Source organism: Pan troglodytes, chromosome 11, assembly GCF_028858775.2.
Source record: "Pan troglodytes isolate AG18354 chromosome 11, NHGRI_mPanTro3-v2.0_pri, whole genome shotgun sequence".
NCBI classification, from domain to species: Eukaryota; Metazoa; Chordata; class Mammalia; order Primates; family Hominidae; genus Pan; species Pan troglodytes.
In genome coordinates, this window is record NC_072409.2 from 81,531,192 (window position 1) to 81,546,576 (window position 15,385).

At 47.7% G+C, this 15,385-nt stretch overlaps 2 protein-coding genes across 26 annotated transcripts in view; one reads left to right on the forward strand and one right to left on the reverse strand.

Moving 5' to 3' along the window:
• The window catches only part of DNAI1 (dynein axonemal intermediate chain 1), a 62,121-nt gene extending 53,454 nt beyond the window's left edge, over positions 1–8,667 (reverse strand). For 8 of the 11 annotated variants that reach the window (XM_016960767.4, XM_054658783.2, XM_016960761.4 and 5 more), the window contains exon 1: positions 8,356–8,667. In XM_016960767.4, coding sequence (XP_016816256.2) covers positions 8,356–8,403 — 48 coding nt within the window. In that variant the 5' untranslated portion in view covers positions 8,404–8,667. The remainder of the gene's footprint in view (positions 1–8,355) is intronic. The other 3 variants (XM_016960762.4, XM_016960763.4, XM_054658782.2) reach the window with 3 other exon arrangements.
• A 139-nt stretch (positions 8,668–8,806) lies between these two features.
• Positions 8,807–15,385, forward strand: part of FAM219A (family with sequence similarity 219 member A) — a 60,411-nt gene continuing 53,832 nt past the window's right edge. For 3 of the 15 annotated variants that reach the window (XM_001161024.7, XM_009456501.4, XM_063788653.1), the window contains exon 1: positions 8,840–9,206. In XM_001161024.7, the coding sequence (XP_001161024.1) occupies positions 9,147–9,206 (60 nt within the window). In that variant the 5' untranslated portion in view covers positions 8,840–9,146. Of the gene's footprint in view, positions 9,207–9,374; positions 9,408–15,385 lie in introns of those variants that run through there. The other 12 variants (XM_009456497.4, XM_003312054.6, XM_054658787.2 and 9 more) reach the window with 10 other exon arrangements.

Here is a 15,385-nt window from a genome sequence, read left to right on the forward strand (position 1 = left end):
TTATATCTTCCACTGGAGGAGCTGAGCAAAGAGAATACCTCCTTCTAGCTTTGGTTGCTTAAAGAGCCATAGGATCTTGTCCCTTGCTGACATTGCCTAGCATGAACAGATGAGCTAGGGTCAATCAGATTCCCTCCTTAAGAATTTGAACTAGGACTACAGGGAGAACCAGTAGTTGGATGGAGATATTCATGGAAATGTTTGTGAGGTAGAGAGGTCAGAACAGCTATGATAAGCTGGAAACAGACTAAAATTATGAGGGAGCGGAGACCATGGAAATCTGGCCAGTTGGGGAATAAGAATAAGAATGAAACATAGTTGTTAAGAGAAATAGAGAGGCCGTGAGAGATATGGAGAAAGTAGTTGGTCCCTATACCTATTTCAGAATTAATTGTTTTCCAATTTCAATTCTAGGTTATCTACGTACTTATCATAACCATCTGTAACTCCCCACATATATACCTTCTCCCTTCTCTCATCCTCTTTTATCTGAGGTAACTTGAGTGAGCCTCTGTTCTTTGTAACTTAAAGAGCTTAACTAAAGTAATGTGTCTTAGAGTTTGCCAGGTCTGTAAAGGGCAGAAAGAGTAGAGAAGACTTGGGCATTCCATGCAGAGGGAACAAAATAATTAACAAAGACACAGAGGCACAGAAGCAGATGACTCTCCAAGGAGCAGCAGATTATTTTGTCCATATACACTCCAGTTTGTTCCCAAATAAGATTTGAGGCTGAATACATGACACATTGAGAAAATAAGTAAATGAGCAAATGGATGTGACGTAAGAATAAAAGTAGAAAAATAAGCTTAACATTAGGGGTAGGGTCCCTACATAATTAATAGGATTAGGCTGCTTTAACTAGGTAAAGGAGGCATGAATTGCTTCTTCTGCAGGCCAAGAAAGAAAAGTTAGTGTTCAGAGTAGTGCAGTATATACCTTCCCATCACTCATTTATTCACTCATCAACTAACTCATTCAGTCATTATTCATTCATTCAGCATTTATTAAGCATCTACTATGTGCCAGGTCCTCGGATGACGGCTAAAGAGGAACCAAGATTGAGTTGGTTCTCACACCCAGGGTTCTCAATCTAGGAGGTGAGATAAATGGAGGACATAAATCCACCATACAAACCAGAATCCAGTGACTCTATGAGTAGGACAAAGCGTTGTGAGACTCAAACCAGTGAAACTAAAGTTACAACAGCTGTGTCCTTTGCTTGCTTCTTGCATACAACTCTGTCAGTGCTCAGTGACTGCAAAGATTGAACACTTGATACAAATTCCTAACTGGCAGAAAACAGTTTCATGTGGCTTGCTCACAGCTGGAGCCAGAGAGTCAACATTACTCCTTAGCATCAACTTGCAGGCTGCAAAGCCCAGCAACAAGCACAGGAGCCCTCTGCCATTATTATTTGAGTACCTGGCATGTACTGAGTGCTAACAATGTGCTAGGCCCCCTAGTACACAGGGGAGGAAAACAAGTTCTGGCCTCAAATGCTCACAGCTGTTTTGTAATCTGATAATTGTGCATGACAAACCTCAGACCATAACTCTGAAAATAGCATGACTATAATCATAACAAAATGGAACTGCCATTGGCAAAAATTGTTTTCTAGTTATCACTTCCAGAAGGAATTCCATTAACACAACTAGGGGAAAAGAAGAAAAAATTTTCTCAGCTTTCTGCTGCTAAACCTCAAAATTATCATCAACTGCACCCATCCCTTCTCCTGCCCTGTTACAAAGTGTGCCTCCTCCTGTCCACAACATCATCTCCTCAGAGACTTGGTTCTAGTCATTATTTAATCTTTCTCCTTTATCTTCAACTTCTCTCTCCGTTCAGGATCCTTCCCCTCAGCATTTAATATATTCAAGTCTGTCATCTTAAAAAAACAATCTTTGGGCCGGGCGCGGTGGCTCACGCCTGTAATCCCAGCACTTTGGGAGGCCGAGGCGGGCGGATCACGAGGTCAGGAGATCGAGACCATCCTGGCTAACACGGTGAAACCCCGTCTCTACTAAAAAATACAAAAAATTAGCCGGGCGTGGTAGCAGGCGCCTGTAGTCCCAGCTACTCGGGAGGCTGAGGCAGGAGAATGGCGTGAACCCGGGAGGCGGAGCTTGCAGTGAGCCGAGATCGCGCCGCAGCACTCCAGCCTGGGCAACAGAGCGAGACTCCGTCTCAAAAAAAAAAAAAAAAACAATCTTCGTCTACATAGTTCTTACTGCCTTCTTAGCTCAATTCAGTTTAGCTTTTCACTCTGAAATTGTCCTTTCCAAGGTCCCCAATAACTTCCAAGTTATTAAATCTAATAGTTATATCTTAGTGTTTATCTTCATTGACACCTTAGCAACATGCAACTTGGCTGACCATACAGTTTCACTGAAACACATTCTTCCTTTGGCTTCTGGGATATTATTTTTCCTTGTTGTCTTCTTACTTCTCTGATTACTCCTTCTTATTCTCCATTTTGGACTCTTCTTCTTCTATCCAAACCTTAAATACTGGTGGTCCCCCCAGAAGTCTTCCCTAATTCCCCCAGAATCAGAATGAAGACCCCCTACCACATGCTTCCATAGAACCCTGTGCTACTTCCCCAACCACAGTTGATCACTCATTCAACATTCATCAAGAGCTTCTGACGTCATCATGGCCACTGTTTTAGGGGCTGAGAATACAGATATAAGCAAAAACATCCACAGGCCCTGCTCCCAAGGAGCTCACAGTCTAATGGGGGAGACATACAATAATCAAATAATTACACAAATAAGTGAATAATTACAAACCGTGATGGATGCTATGGAAGAAAGGAACACAGAGCAATGAGACTATATAACAGAGGAAACTTACCCTACCTTCCATAACAGGGCAGGGGGCATTGGGGGCAGGTTGTGGGGATTGATTTGGGGGCTGAAATCTTAGGAGTGAGTACATGTGTGAGGGAGGGTGTGAAGAGCATTCCAGAAAGGGGGCAGCACATAGAACTAAGGTACAGCAATAATGGAGATGAGTGGTACAAATTAAGATATAGAGACCCAGGTAGGTCTCAGGCCCATTCAGGTCTCTGGAGGGATTGTCTAAAAATCTGGTCCCTATCCTAAGAGCAATGGGAAGTCACTGAAGTGTTCTGAGTGGGGGATGGCACAATCAGATTGACAGTTTGAAAAGATCACTTTTCATGCAGTGTAGAGAATGGACTGGAAAGGGCACGAGTGAATGAGGGAAGACTAGTTACTAGGCTTTTACAGCACTCTTTGGTGAGAGATGATTGTAAGCTGGGCTAGGGAGGTGGCAGTGTATATGAAAAAAAGTAGTTTAATTTGAGAGATATTTAAGAGGTAAGGGAGTAAAAGATCATATCTAGGGCTTAAGGAATATATGTGTAAGAATGACACTGAGGTCACAGGAGTGAAGCTATCTTACTTTGGACATACAGAAACACATCAACTTCCCCTACATTCTGTTCACCTCCTATCTTTTCATCTGTGGATACCAGGCCCCATCACCAGGCTCAAAATCTCTGAATCATCCAAGACTCTCTTCTGGCCTTATGCCCAACCCTGCCCACTCACTCCTACCTTAGTCACCCCTAATCTAGATCAATATTTCTAAAAGTATTGCACCATAGGAGCCTCTTGAGAGACCACAAAATGATCCAAAATAAAAGTCTTTTCTTTGGCTTTTACAGGAGAATGATGTACAATTCCAGACTTTGATTTTTTTTTTTATGGTAACCAACTGAGTTATAAAGAGGTACTAAAATTTGTTAGTCATAAACTAAAATTAGCTTTTAACTGGAGTTCACAGAAGATTCTAATTCGGTTTTCTACTAAGAAGTTTAGCTGCCAGGCAATGTTTGGCAATGCTGCAAAGCTCCTCCTGTACATGTATACATGCAGCCAGTTGGCACTCTCACAATTTTCAGGAAGGACGCTTTGCTATTGGGGCATTACCAGTGATGTTTTGAGCTGGTCATGGTTTATGGTGCCTGACATTCAAGCATTTTAATTACAAATTATGATTTATGGAGCTCCATAATGACCAATTTAATATGCCATGGGTTATTTGATTAACTCTATAGGGTAGGGGAAGGTACCTCTTTGACCTTATCTCCTGCCACATTCCCCACTCCCTTCCTTGCTGATCCAGAACATGTGTAGCAGGCTCCCATCTCAGGGACTTTATACTTGCTATGCCGTCTGTCTGGAATGCCTCCCCTATCCCCACCCCTTCACCCCACACGCCACCCCCAGATATTGCATAGCTCTTTCATTTCCTTCAGGTCTTTGCTCATATGCCACCTCTGTAACACCTGCCCTGTCCATCCTATTTAAATGATAATCTTGTGATTCCCTGAACTTCTTAGTCTACTTCTCTGATTTAGTTTTCTTCTTGGCATCTATCACCATCTAATATGCTATATATTTTACAAATTTATTTATTGCCACTTTACCTCCAACTAAAAAATAAGCTCCATGAGAGCAGGGATTTTTGTTTGTTTTGTTTCTTGCTATATCACCAATACCTAGAACAGTACCTAACACAGAGTGGGTACGATAAATAATTACTGCATGAATATTACACATCAATATTTTTATCTCTTAGTCTCCAAAACCCATTTCTTAAGGCATGGATACTTGTGGTTCAAATTTGAATCATTCATAGCCCTACTGCCAAAGCAGATACAAACATGTACCTGGAAAACCATACTTACACAGTTACATTTCCTTGTTATAATTCCCCACAAGTCTCCCCATCCCAGCTTCACCCCTTCCCATCCTTCGAACACATTCAGATGATAATTTCCAAGAACAACTTAGGGCATTCAGAATTCATATTGAACTCATTTTCTTAGAATTTAATATATTCCAGGTATTGTGCTAGGTAGAGGGGAATCAACAATGAATAAGACAGACATGATCCTTACCATAACAGAGTTTATAGTCTAGAGGGGATATCACCCTATCCTGCCACCAGAAAGGGGACTTAATCCTTTGTAGAAGAATATGAAGGCCAAGCTTAGACCCGAAATATGAATAGGATATGAAGGAAAGATTTGGGGTAGGGTGGAGTAGACTAGTAGACGCAGACAGAAAAGATTTCAAAAGCTTAGAGGAGATAAACAGTGTGAATATCACTTTCCAGGAAGTGAGGGCAGTTCAGTTTGCTGGGATTGTGGAATTTTCATAGAGAAATGGTGAGGTTTGAAGTAGGATGGGTAGCAAAGGCAAGACCATGCAGGGTGGCAAAGGCCATACCAAGCAAATTGGACTTTTGGGACTTTATCCTGAGAGCAACAAGGAACCATTAAAAGGCGACTAGTGGAGTGATATGAACAAATGGAATTTAAACTCCTCTCTATCCTCTGACAAACCCAACCCTGATCTTCCCTCACCCCTGGCAACCCAGTCCTACCTACCTCCTCCCTGAAGCCTTTCTGCTGCTCTAACCTGCAGGCTTCTCTCCCCTTCATCCCCAGGGATCCCATCCTCCTTTATCTTTTTCTGCCTGTGTTCTGTCTCCCCCATTGAACTGAATTCCCAGAGGACAGGGACAACTTCTCAAACATCTCTAGGACATCCCACACCTGATTAGCACTGACTCAAATTGGTCTTCACTGAGGCAAGAAAATGGTAAATACAACCTAGCACAACCTAACCTTTTCTCACACCCCACATGCCAATATTTACTCTGAACTAAAACAACCCTTCCCTCCATGGGGCAGTGCTGATGTGTACAGGGCCAGTTGACCCAGTTTTTTCTGCTTTCTGTCTGCTGTCACCTCTCCCTGCTCTCAGTGTAACTAGTCTCTAATGTCTCCCTAATGGGCTAGAGAAACCCATCCCCAAGCTTGTTCAAACTGCAAGTTGCTAGAAAAGACAAATTGAATCTGTAATGACAGAAAGCAGATCTGTGGTTACCTAGGCAGGCCAGGGGTGGGGCATAGGAGGTGGGATGAGGCACAGGGAACTTCTTGGGATAGAGAAAGTATCCTATATCTTGAGTGTGGTAGTGGTTTATACGTGTGTAAATTTGTTAAAATTTGTCAACACGTACAACTAAAGTGGTACATTCTATTATATGTAAACCAAACCTCAATAATGTTTATTTTAAAAGCAAACTGCTGGGGCGCGAGGGCTCACCCCTGTAATCCCAGCACTTTGGGAGGCCTAGGCCTGTGGATCACCTGAGGTCAGGAGTCCGAGACCAGCCTGACCAATATGGTGAAACCCCGTCTCTACTAAAAATACAAAAATTGGCTGGGTACGGTGGCCCACACCTGTAATCCCAGCACTTTGGGAGGCCGAGGCGGGCAGATCACGAGGTCAGGAGATCAAGACCATCGTGGCTAACACAGTGAAACCCTGTCTCTACCAAAAATACAAAAAAATTAGCTGGGCGTGGTGGCAGGCGCCTATAGTCCCAGCTACTTGGGAGGCTGAGGCAGGAGAATGACGTGAACCCAGGAGGCGGAGCTTGCAGTGAGCCAAGATCACACCACTGCACTCCAGCCTGGGCGACACAGCAAGACTCCGTCTCAAAAATAAAATAAAATAAAATAATAAAAAAAAATTAGCCAGGCATGGTGGTGCATGCCTGTAATCCCAGCTACTTGGGAGGCTGAGGCAGGTCCCTTGAATCGGGGAGGTGGAGGTTGCAGTGAGCCGAGATTGCGCCACTGCACTCCACCCTGGGTGACAAGAGCGAAACTCCGTCTCAAAAATAAAAAATACAAAAATAAAAAATAAATAAAAGCAAACTGCCTGTAAATATAGGGTCAGGAGGCTCAAACACAGTACATGAACTTCAACGTAAAGCCCAACCCCAACATAAAATTAGGGCATGTTCATATGGGACTAGCAGCTTCCCCAAGGCTGCAGAGACCTAAGAAAGTCAGGTCCATCTGCTACAGAAGCCCAGGTAAAAGAGGCAGAGGAGCAAAGGCTAACATGGAGGTGGCCAGACCAAAATATGCAAAGTCATAAGTAGCATGGAGATTGGCTCTCTAAACCTTAATGTACCTAGACTTGAGTGGGGTAAATCTGGAATAAATAAATAGAAGTCCTGCTTTCCAGAGCTAGAAACTACACATTAGCCTGAGTGGTAATTCATAAAGGGTTTGGAAAAAGTTCCTGAAGGACTGAGTTGCTTCACCACAGAAGACTCCTTGGGAAACTGGGACTGCCTTGCCTTCCGTGGTGATGCTGAGGAAGAAAGCAGAACTCTGTGCTCAGTGGGTTAAGTGGGGGATGACTCGGGTTTCCTGTGAGAAGGGATGACATCTGTCCAGGTGGTAATAAGAGCATAATGTTCACATAGCTGAATGAATCATAGGAGTGGACCAGGGGCTCGCAGGGAAGAGAGATATATGAGGCTCTAGAAAGAGCTGGGGCCGAGTGTTTGGGTTGTGCACTGTGGGGGTGAGGACAGGGATGAGAAAAGGGCCTCTCTCCTCTTCCTCTTTGCCTGCCCTCTCTCTCCTCATAAATCTCCCAGCACAGAAAATAAAATCACACTCCTGCACATAGCCTGTCCTGTATTCTGTTTAGTTCTCTTGCACACCCTCTGTGGGCTCCCAAACAGCAAGACCTGTGTTCCCACCTAGCCTGGAGCTAGGCACACAGCAAAGGGTTGGATAAAGAATGCCTTTGAGGCTGGGCGCCGTGGCTCACGCCTGTAATCCCAGCACTTCGGAAGGTCAAGGTGGGAGGATCGCTTGAGCTCAGGAGTTAGAGACGGGCCTGGGCAACATGGGGAAACCCCGTCTCTACCAAAAACACAAAATTTAGCCGGGCGTGGTGGCCTATGCCTTTGGTTCCAGCTATTCGTCAGGCTGAAGTGGGAGAATCGCTTGCACCCAGGAGGCAGAGGTTACAGAGAGCTGAGATGGAGCCACTGCATTCTAGCCTGGGCTACAGGGCGAGCCTGTCTCAAAAAAAAAAAAAAAAGAAAAGAAAAGAAAGAAAGAAAAAGAAAAAGAAAAATTCCTTTGGGACAAGAATGTGAGAACAAGGAGGAAGGGACTCGTGGGAATGGGGATGGGGAAGTTAAGGAGAATAGACTGGTCAGAATGAGTCCATGGGGTAAAGTGAAGTGAAGAGATGGAAATGGTGGATAAAAGGAGAGAGGTAAGAAACGGTGGGTTGGGGTAGTATGGGAGAGGAGGCCGGGATTAGTGGGAAAGAGTAGGACAGAGTCAGAGGTCAGTGGGAGCACTTACCAGAGGTCACGGGGGTGAGAAGGCTGGGGTCAACAGAGAAAAGATCAAGGATCAGTAGGAGAGGTATGATTAGTGGTCACTGGCGACGACGAAGGTCAGAGGTCATCAGAAGGAAGGTGTGCGTACGTTACCTGCTTATGAGGCTGTTTATGGGGAGCCTTCGCAGAAGCAGGAAGCATCTCAACCCCTGGAGAGCCTACAAAACGCTCCCTCGTCTGAAGACAAAAAGTTTGTCCGTCTCCTTGACCACACACAAGAAATCTGGACTCTCTTCCACTTCAGTTACCAGTCGCAACGGTTCTTTAGGGACAGCCGTCGTTGTGGGTCCCCGTGCCCTTGCAGGATAGAATCCAACTCCCTGACGCGGTTACCCAGCAACCGACCAGCAGCCAAGGCGCAGGCGCTTCTGGCGCGCCCAGCCGGCCCGGAAAGGAGGCGGGGTTGGGCGCGCGGCGAGCGAGTCTCCACTAAGCCCCGCCCCCTCAGGAATCACAGCCGGGCGGCCGCGCGCATTCGGAACTCCCGCATGTGGGTGGGGCTGGGGTCCCCAGGCACCGCCTCCTCATGAATAATGCAAGATCCGGGCGGTGTCCCGGACCCGGAAGTGGAGTTGCCGAGTCACCGCAGTGGCTGAGCTGCTGACAGGAGGCGGCGGCGGAGTAGGAGGCGAGGCAAGACCTGCGGCTCGGTCCGGCCACAGCCGCGGTAGTGCTAGGCAAGCCCACGGAGTCACGCCGGCCTCAGCCAGTCTGCGAACCTCTCGCCCCCGCCCACCCCTGCATCCGCCCGGCCCTTGCCCGCCCGACTGGTCCGGGGAGGCCTAGTCTGCACCACCCGCCGGGCTCCTGGGGCCGCCGCCCCGCGCGGTCCCGTCGGCGTCCGCGGCCGCGCCCGGCCCCCGGCCCGCTCGCCCGCCGGCACCATGATGGAGGAGATCGACCGGTTCCAGGTGCCCACCGCGCACTCGGAGATGCAGCCGCTGGTGAGGGGGCGGGCGGCGGGCAGGCCAAGGCCGGGAGGGGGCGTCGCTTGAGGGGGAGGGAGGGAATCAGGCCGGGGGGATCGTGCGGAGGGGCGCCATCGGATGGGGCAAAGAGATCCCTGAAAACGTATTGCCGGGGGACGGGGACTTGCAGGACAAGAAAACCGTGGGAGAATATGCTGGATGAGAGCAAAGGGACCTGTAAGGGCGGAGGGCACCGTCGGATGGAACGGAGGGGGCACAAAGGTGCACACCGCTAGTGGAGGCCCATAGCAGGGACTGGCGAGGGAACTGCCATGGGGCACCGCCGGCGACAGGCCCAGGGGTCTGGGATGGGAGGTGGGGAGGCGTTTAGTCCTGGAGGCCTGTGATGCTTAGGGCGGGGGAGCCGTCAGGCTAAGAGAGATTGGGAATCAGCTTTTAGAAGAGGAGGGGCTTGCCCGCCTGTCCGCTGGATATACGGACAGGAACGCTGGGCCGGGGCGAGGGACCCAGTGGGGGAAGGTGGTTGGTGCAGAACCTGGGAATTCCGTTCTCCGGTGGGGAGCGCAGGCAGACCAGGCTGGGGGCATCTAAACCGGGAAGGAGAGTGCGCGGCGACCAGATGGGGAATCGGGGTGCAGATGAGAGTGCTCGGGAACCGACGGGAGAGGAAGTGGGGTCGCGCTGGAGCTGCCTGTGCCCACTGGTTGGGAAGAGCCCCCATCATCTTAGGCCTACGTGCCTGAAGTCCTTGCTGGGCGCGGATCCTGCCGCCTGTCCGCGGTCCCGGAGTCAGGGAGGAATGATGTCATCGCTGCTGGCGCGGAGGGAATGGAAGGGGGAGGGCAACTCGGGTGCACCGAGGCTAGGCCTAAGGGAGACCATGCTTGCTGGCCACCGCCCAGGGGGCTCCCTGACCTCGCTTGTCTGTCAGGCAACCGGGTGGGAGACATGGAGGCCTAGCCAGTTCGTATAGTGAGGGGGGAAGAGAGGGAATGTCTAGGCTGTGTTCGCTTTATCCCCCTGGAGCCAGAGCTGGAATTGGAAGGAGGCAAGGTGGGCTACAAATCCGAAAGTGTGGATGCCCCATTTCTCTGAGCTGTGCTGGCTGGAGCAGAGCTGAGTTCTCCAAGTTCTGAAGTTCTGCTTCTGTGTTAGGCAGGGTGGCCAGAAACAGGTCTACCCTTGGGCCTATAACCCCCTGGCTGACAGATGTGCTTTGTAGCTTCCTGGTCGAGTAACCTACCCATTACAGCAGCCAAGATGGGCCTCGGCAGGGACCCATCACCACCTTTTTGTCACACCTTTTGAGGGATGGTAGAGAGAATCATTAGTGGCCACTTAGCAGGAGACAAAGGCTTTTTCCCCCTTTCATGACTGCTTAGACAGTTCCAAGAGCCAAAACAAAGAAGTTTTACAGAAGCATACAATATTAAACCGGAGAGAGGTGTTGCAGGACTTTTTCCTAGCCTCATGCCATCATTGGATTATTTGGGAGCCAGAAAATCCTGGAGAGAAGTCCATCCCATGAACTTAAAGAAGGACTTTGGGCTGGCTGAAGATAATTTTCCTTTCTGAGTTCTCTTTCTAGCTAACCTGGCTTGTCAAACTAGATTGCCCTTCCAGTTCTAAGCATCTAATCAAGAATCAAAATAGAGGGTGGATGAAGGAAGAGGAGGTTCAAGTGTGTCAGGAAAAGGAAGCAATGAGTTGTTTCTTGTCACCCATCTGGGGTTCTCAAAAAGGGAGGAAATAGCTGTTCAAGGAAAGGGGAGAAGAAATAGAGCCACCAGGCTCTCAGTTGTCCTTGGTGCTTCTGTTATTGCCTGAAATTCTGAATAGTGGTTTGGCTGGGTAGAGAACTCTTGAGCTGCTTCCGGTCTGTGTGGCCCTGGAGTTGGAGAAGTATCTGTGGCAAGGAGGCACTTAGAAAAGCTCTGACTGCCTTCAGACCCCTTTAACTGCTAAAGTCACCCTTGTCTGCAAGAGAATACTTTTTTTTCTTTTTTTTTGAGACAGGGTCCCTCTCTGTCACCCAGGCTAGAGTGCAGTGGCACGATCTTGGCCCACTGCAACCTCCACCTCCTGGATTCAAGCGATTCTCCTACCTCAGCCTCCCAAGTAGCTGGGATTATAGGCCCCTGCCTCCACGCATGGCTAATTTTTGTATTTTTAGTAGAGACAGGGTTTCGCCATGTTGGCCAGGCTGGTCTTGAATGCCTGACCTCAAGTGGTCTGCCTGCCTCGGCCTCCCAAAATGCTAGGATTACAAGAGTGAGCTGCTATGCCTGGCCTGAGAATACTTTATTGAGGTTGAGTGAGAGCCTTATGGAAATAGCAATATAGTCATCCCTCATTTGAGGGTCATAGACATTGCCCTGCTTCCTGACCTCTGTCCCCAGGTTGTATTCCAGAGGCACCTCAAAACCCTTTAAATACCCTGTGTATTGTTGAGACCAGCAGAATCTTGTGTGATGTTTCTTCAGGAGTCTTCATTTTGGGGCATAAAGAATTAAGATAGTCCAGCCTGGGAAACACAGTGAGACTCCATCTCTACAAAAATATTTAAAATTAGCTCAGCATGGTGCTGCATGCCTGTAGTACCAGCTACTCAGGAGGCCGAGGCAGGAGGATTGCTTGAGCCCAGGAGGTTGAGGCTGCAGTGAGCCGTGTGCCTACCACTACATTCCAGCCTGGGCAACAGAGCAAGACTCTGTCTCCAAAAAAAAAAAAAAAAAAAAAAAAAATCAAGATAGCATATCATAGAGGTAAAGGGCAAAAAAGAGGGCAAAGTGGCTCTTTAAGGGTATTTGGGTAGGCCATAAAAACCAGGGTCCCAGGCTCAGACTTAGCTATGACCTATTTCATTTTTTTGCCACTTATTGAGACCTCTAGGAAGTCTCTCCTCCTTCCTCGATTGTTTTTCCACTTATGAGATGAAGACAAACTATCTCTTTAAAGTTTAAACAATAGCTCCTCACTCTCCCTTCTAAAGAATACCACAGAGACCTGATATTATTGATTCAGCAATTGGTTTACCAAATAATTATTGAGCATCTGCTCTGTCCCAAATATTAAACTGAGTATTAGGGATAGAGTGGTTAGCAACACAGACACAGATGTGACCCTGCCCTTGAGCCCACAGTGTGTCAAAGTTTGTTTCTCTTGCTCACTCTCTTAGTGTGATCCTCCACTGAGGGCAGAGTAGGGGCTGACTCATTAAGCCCCAAGGGAGCCAGGCAATGCTGGTGTCATCATCATTGCCCCTTTCTGGACCAAGCTGTATGGATAGAGGCTTGTCACATGGGCACCATCATCAAATAACTCTCCCCATCCCATAGTGATGGGAAGAATCCAGAGGCCATTGCCTACTTGGAAAGATAAACTGTAGGGGGAGCACATCTTTATTTTTTTAATTATTTAATTGAAAGAGAAACTCAGGCTTGAAAAGAAGGCCTGGGGGCGTGGCAGAACTGGGAGAGAAGGCAGCCAGCAGATCTGGGTGTTTCCAAGGTGCTAATTTAAGCATTAGATCTCAGCTAGTGGGAGGAAGAGGAGGAGATCCCTGCCCTGTTATTGCTGCTGCTGTTGTCACAGCTGCATGGAGCCTCCTGTCTCTGGTGGGAGTTTGCCTGAAAGGAGTGGCTTCCCTCCTTTCCCCATCACACCAATTATTTAATTGGCCTTGTTGCAACTCAGCAGCTGAACCAGGCCTGGTCTATCCCTGAGAGCTCCCCAGGGTCTCTTCCTGTCTCCTTTTTTTCTCTCTCTCTCTTTTGAGACGGAGTCTCGCTCTGTTGCCCAGGCTGGAGTGCAGTGGTGTGATCTTGGCTCACTGCAACCTCTGCCTCCAGGGTTCAAGTGATTCTCCTGTCTCAGCCTCCTGAATAGCTGGGACTACAGGCGCATGCCACCACGCCCAGCTAATTTTTGTATTTTTAGTAGAGACAGGGTTTCACCATGTTGGCCAGGATGGTATCAATCTCTTGACCTCATGATCTGCCCGCTTTGGCCTCCCAAAGTGCTGGGATTACAGGCGTGAGCCACCGCACTTGGCCTCCTGTCTTCTTATGAAAGGAGTGAGAGCTCCTCTTAGAGACCTATCCACTGGACTCCATTCCTGCTGTATCTATCTTTCAGACAATCCTGAGTGTTTCTGAGCACAGATTCTCCCAAAGAAACTGCCAGGGATAGGCACATTTTGTGTGTCAGCTCTGTGTCTGAGCCATACACCTCACTGATCTAGAGAAGTTCCCAGCAGCCCAAGGCTCTCTGTTGATCAGTTGGGTTGAGTTTGGTATATTGTTTGTATGAGAAACAGGGATAGGCTCTCTAGCCCTATTGTCTGTCTGCTCAGCTTGTTGGTGCAGCCGCACAGTCTATGTCTTCTCTTCGGCTGCAATTGGAGAGGAAGAGATTTGTTTTAAGAACAAATGGAGCTTTTAAGCACTTAATTGTGTCAGGCAACACCCCGCCTCCTGTGCTCTCAGGGACCAAAGAGACTTAAAGAATGGCAAATGGCACCAGATAGGGTCTCTGCACAGCTGAAAGAAATGTTACTGTAGCGTCACTGAAACCAGGTTATCGGTTAACTCATTTGTTTAGTTCACGAGCATCTACTCAGATCAGGTACTTTAAGGATACAGGGACAAGTAAGATCTCTCCAGTGGGTGGCCAAGAGAAGGATGGGCTCAGATGGCTATAGAAAGGTTTTTAGATATATGTCAAAAAGAGTAGAGATCAATGAAGTGTCATGAGAAAGAGTGACACCCTGCTTTGGGAGAGGGTGAGGAATGCTGAGATTCTGACTTTGACTACATGAGCTTGGGAAGGAGTTTCAGACTCCTACTGCTTCCTGACACTCAGGGATGGATGGGGATGGTCAGGACGGGACATTAATTCAGTGGGTAGGCCACAGCGGCTCCTGAAAGTGGCGGAGAGAACATTATAAAGATAGCAAGTAGCCACTGTGGAAAACTGACCTATGTATATTCTATGTTCTGGGCACCTTAAGTTGCCTCCTTGTGGTCAGATGACTTTTCAGTTTAAGGGTGGATTCTCCTAGTGGATCCATGTGGCTCATGACCCAGCAGTATTTCTCAGGCTCCTGGGCAGAGGCACCCTTCTTTCCTGCCCTATATTACAAACTGAGGATCAGGTTTGTTCAAGCCTGCAGCTCCTTACTACTCATCTCCTCATCAAACAAACACCAAGTAAGAACCTATTCTCTGCTAGATGTTGTTCTGGGCTCAATAGCACAGAATTTTGCTCCAGGGAGCTGCACAGTCTAGAACTCGGATTGAAGCACTATAGAATAGTGAGCACTGCAAGAGAAGAACCAGGCCCAGGAGCACCAAATGAAAGCAGGAAGGGCTCTCATCGAGTGGTCAGGGAAGGCTTCACAGAGGCCCTAGAACTGGCCATAGGAAGAGTACTAGAAGCTTGGCAAACTGACAAAATGAGGCTAAGCCAAGAAAGGGCATGGAAGAAGAAACAAAGGAGTGCATTTGGAATGAATGACGAGTTATAATTAAGGCAATAACATGATCAAATCTGAGTTTAGGTTAGTGGTGGATGAGAGATTGGAGAAGATGAGATTGGAAGTTGGAAAATGAATACAGACCTGGGTGTAATAATTCTGCTAGGAGATAATGAAGGCCTGCAGAAGCAGAGAAACACGATGGGACAGATACACAGATACTAATAAGGTGGAATAGGCAGGATGTGATATCTGTTGGGAGGTGGAATGGAGAGGTAGAGAGTTAAGGATGACTCTCAAGTTTGTGGCATGGACACCTGGATGGAGGAAGAGACCATCATCACCTCGGGAAACTCAGGAGCCCATGTACCTTTTGGTCTCAGGGACTTCTTATAACAGAGAAGGCTGCTGTTTTCCTTTGCTCTACTGCTGAAGCTACATTCTTGGGGTTGTGAGGAACCCAGAAGTCCTAGAAAACCAAAGGTCAGAGTGGCATTTGTCCCCCTTCTGCCTCAAAAGGGCTGCTGAGAAACACGCTCATCTGCCAGTGAATACTTCTCCCCTGCAACCTGCTTTGATGAATTCAAGAGAATTGGTGGTAGCAGCAAGGAGCCATGGTGGGTTTTGTTGTTGTTATTTTCTTTCCAGTAGCACTTTGATGAAGAAAAAATAAAATCCTTTGTTGTCTGAGTGCTTTATGTTGCAGTTTCTGGCTTTG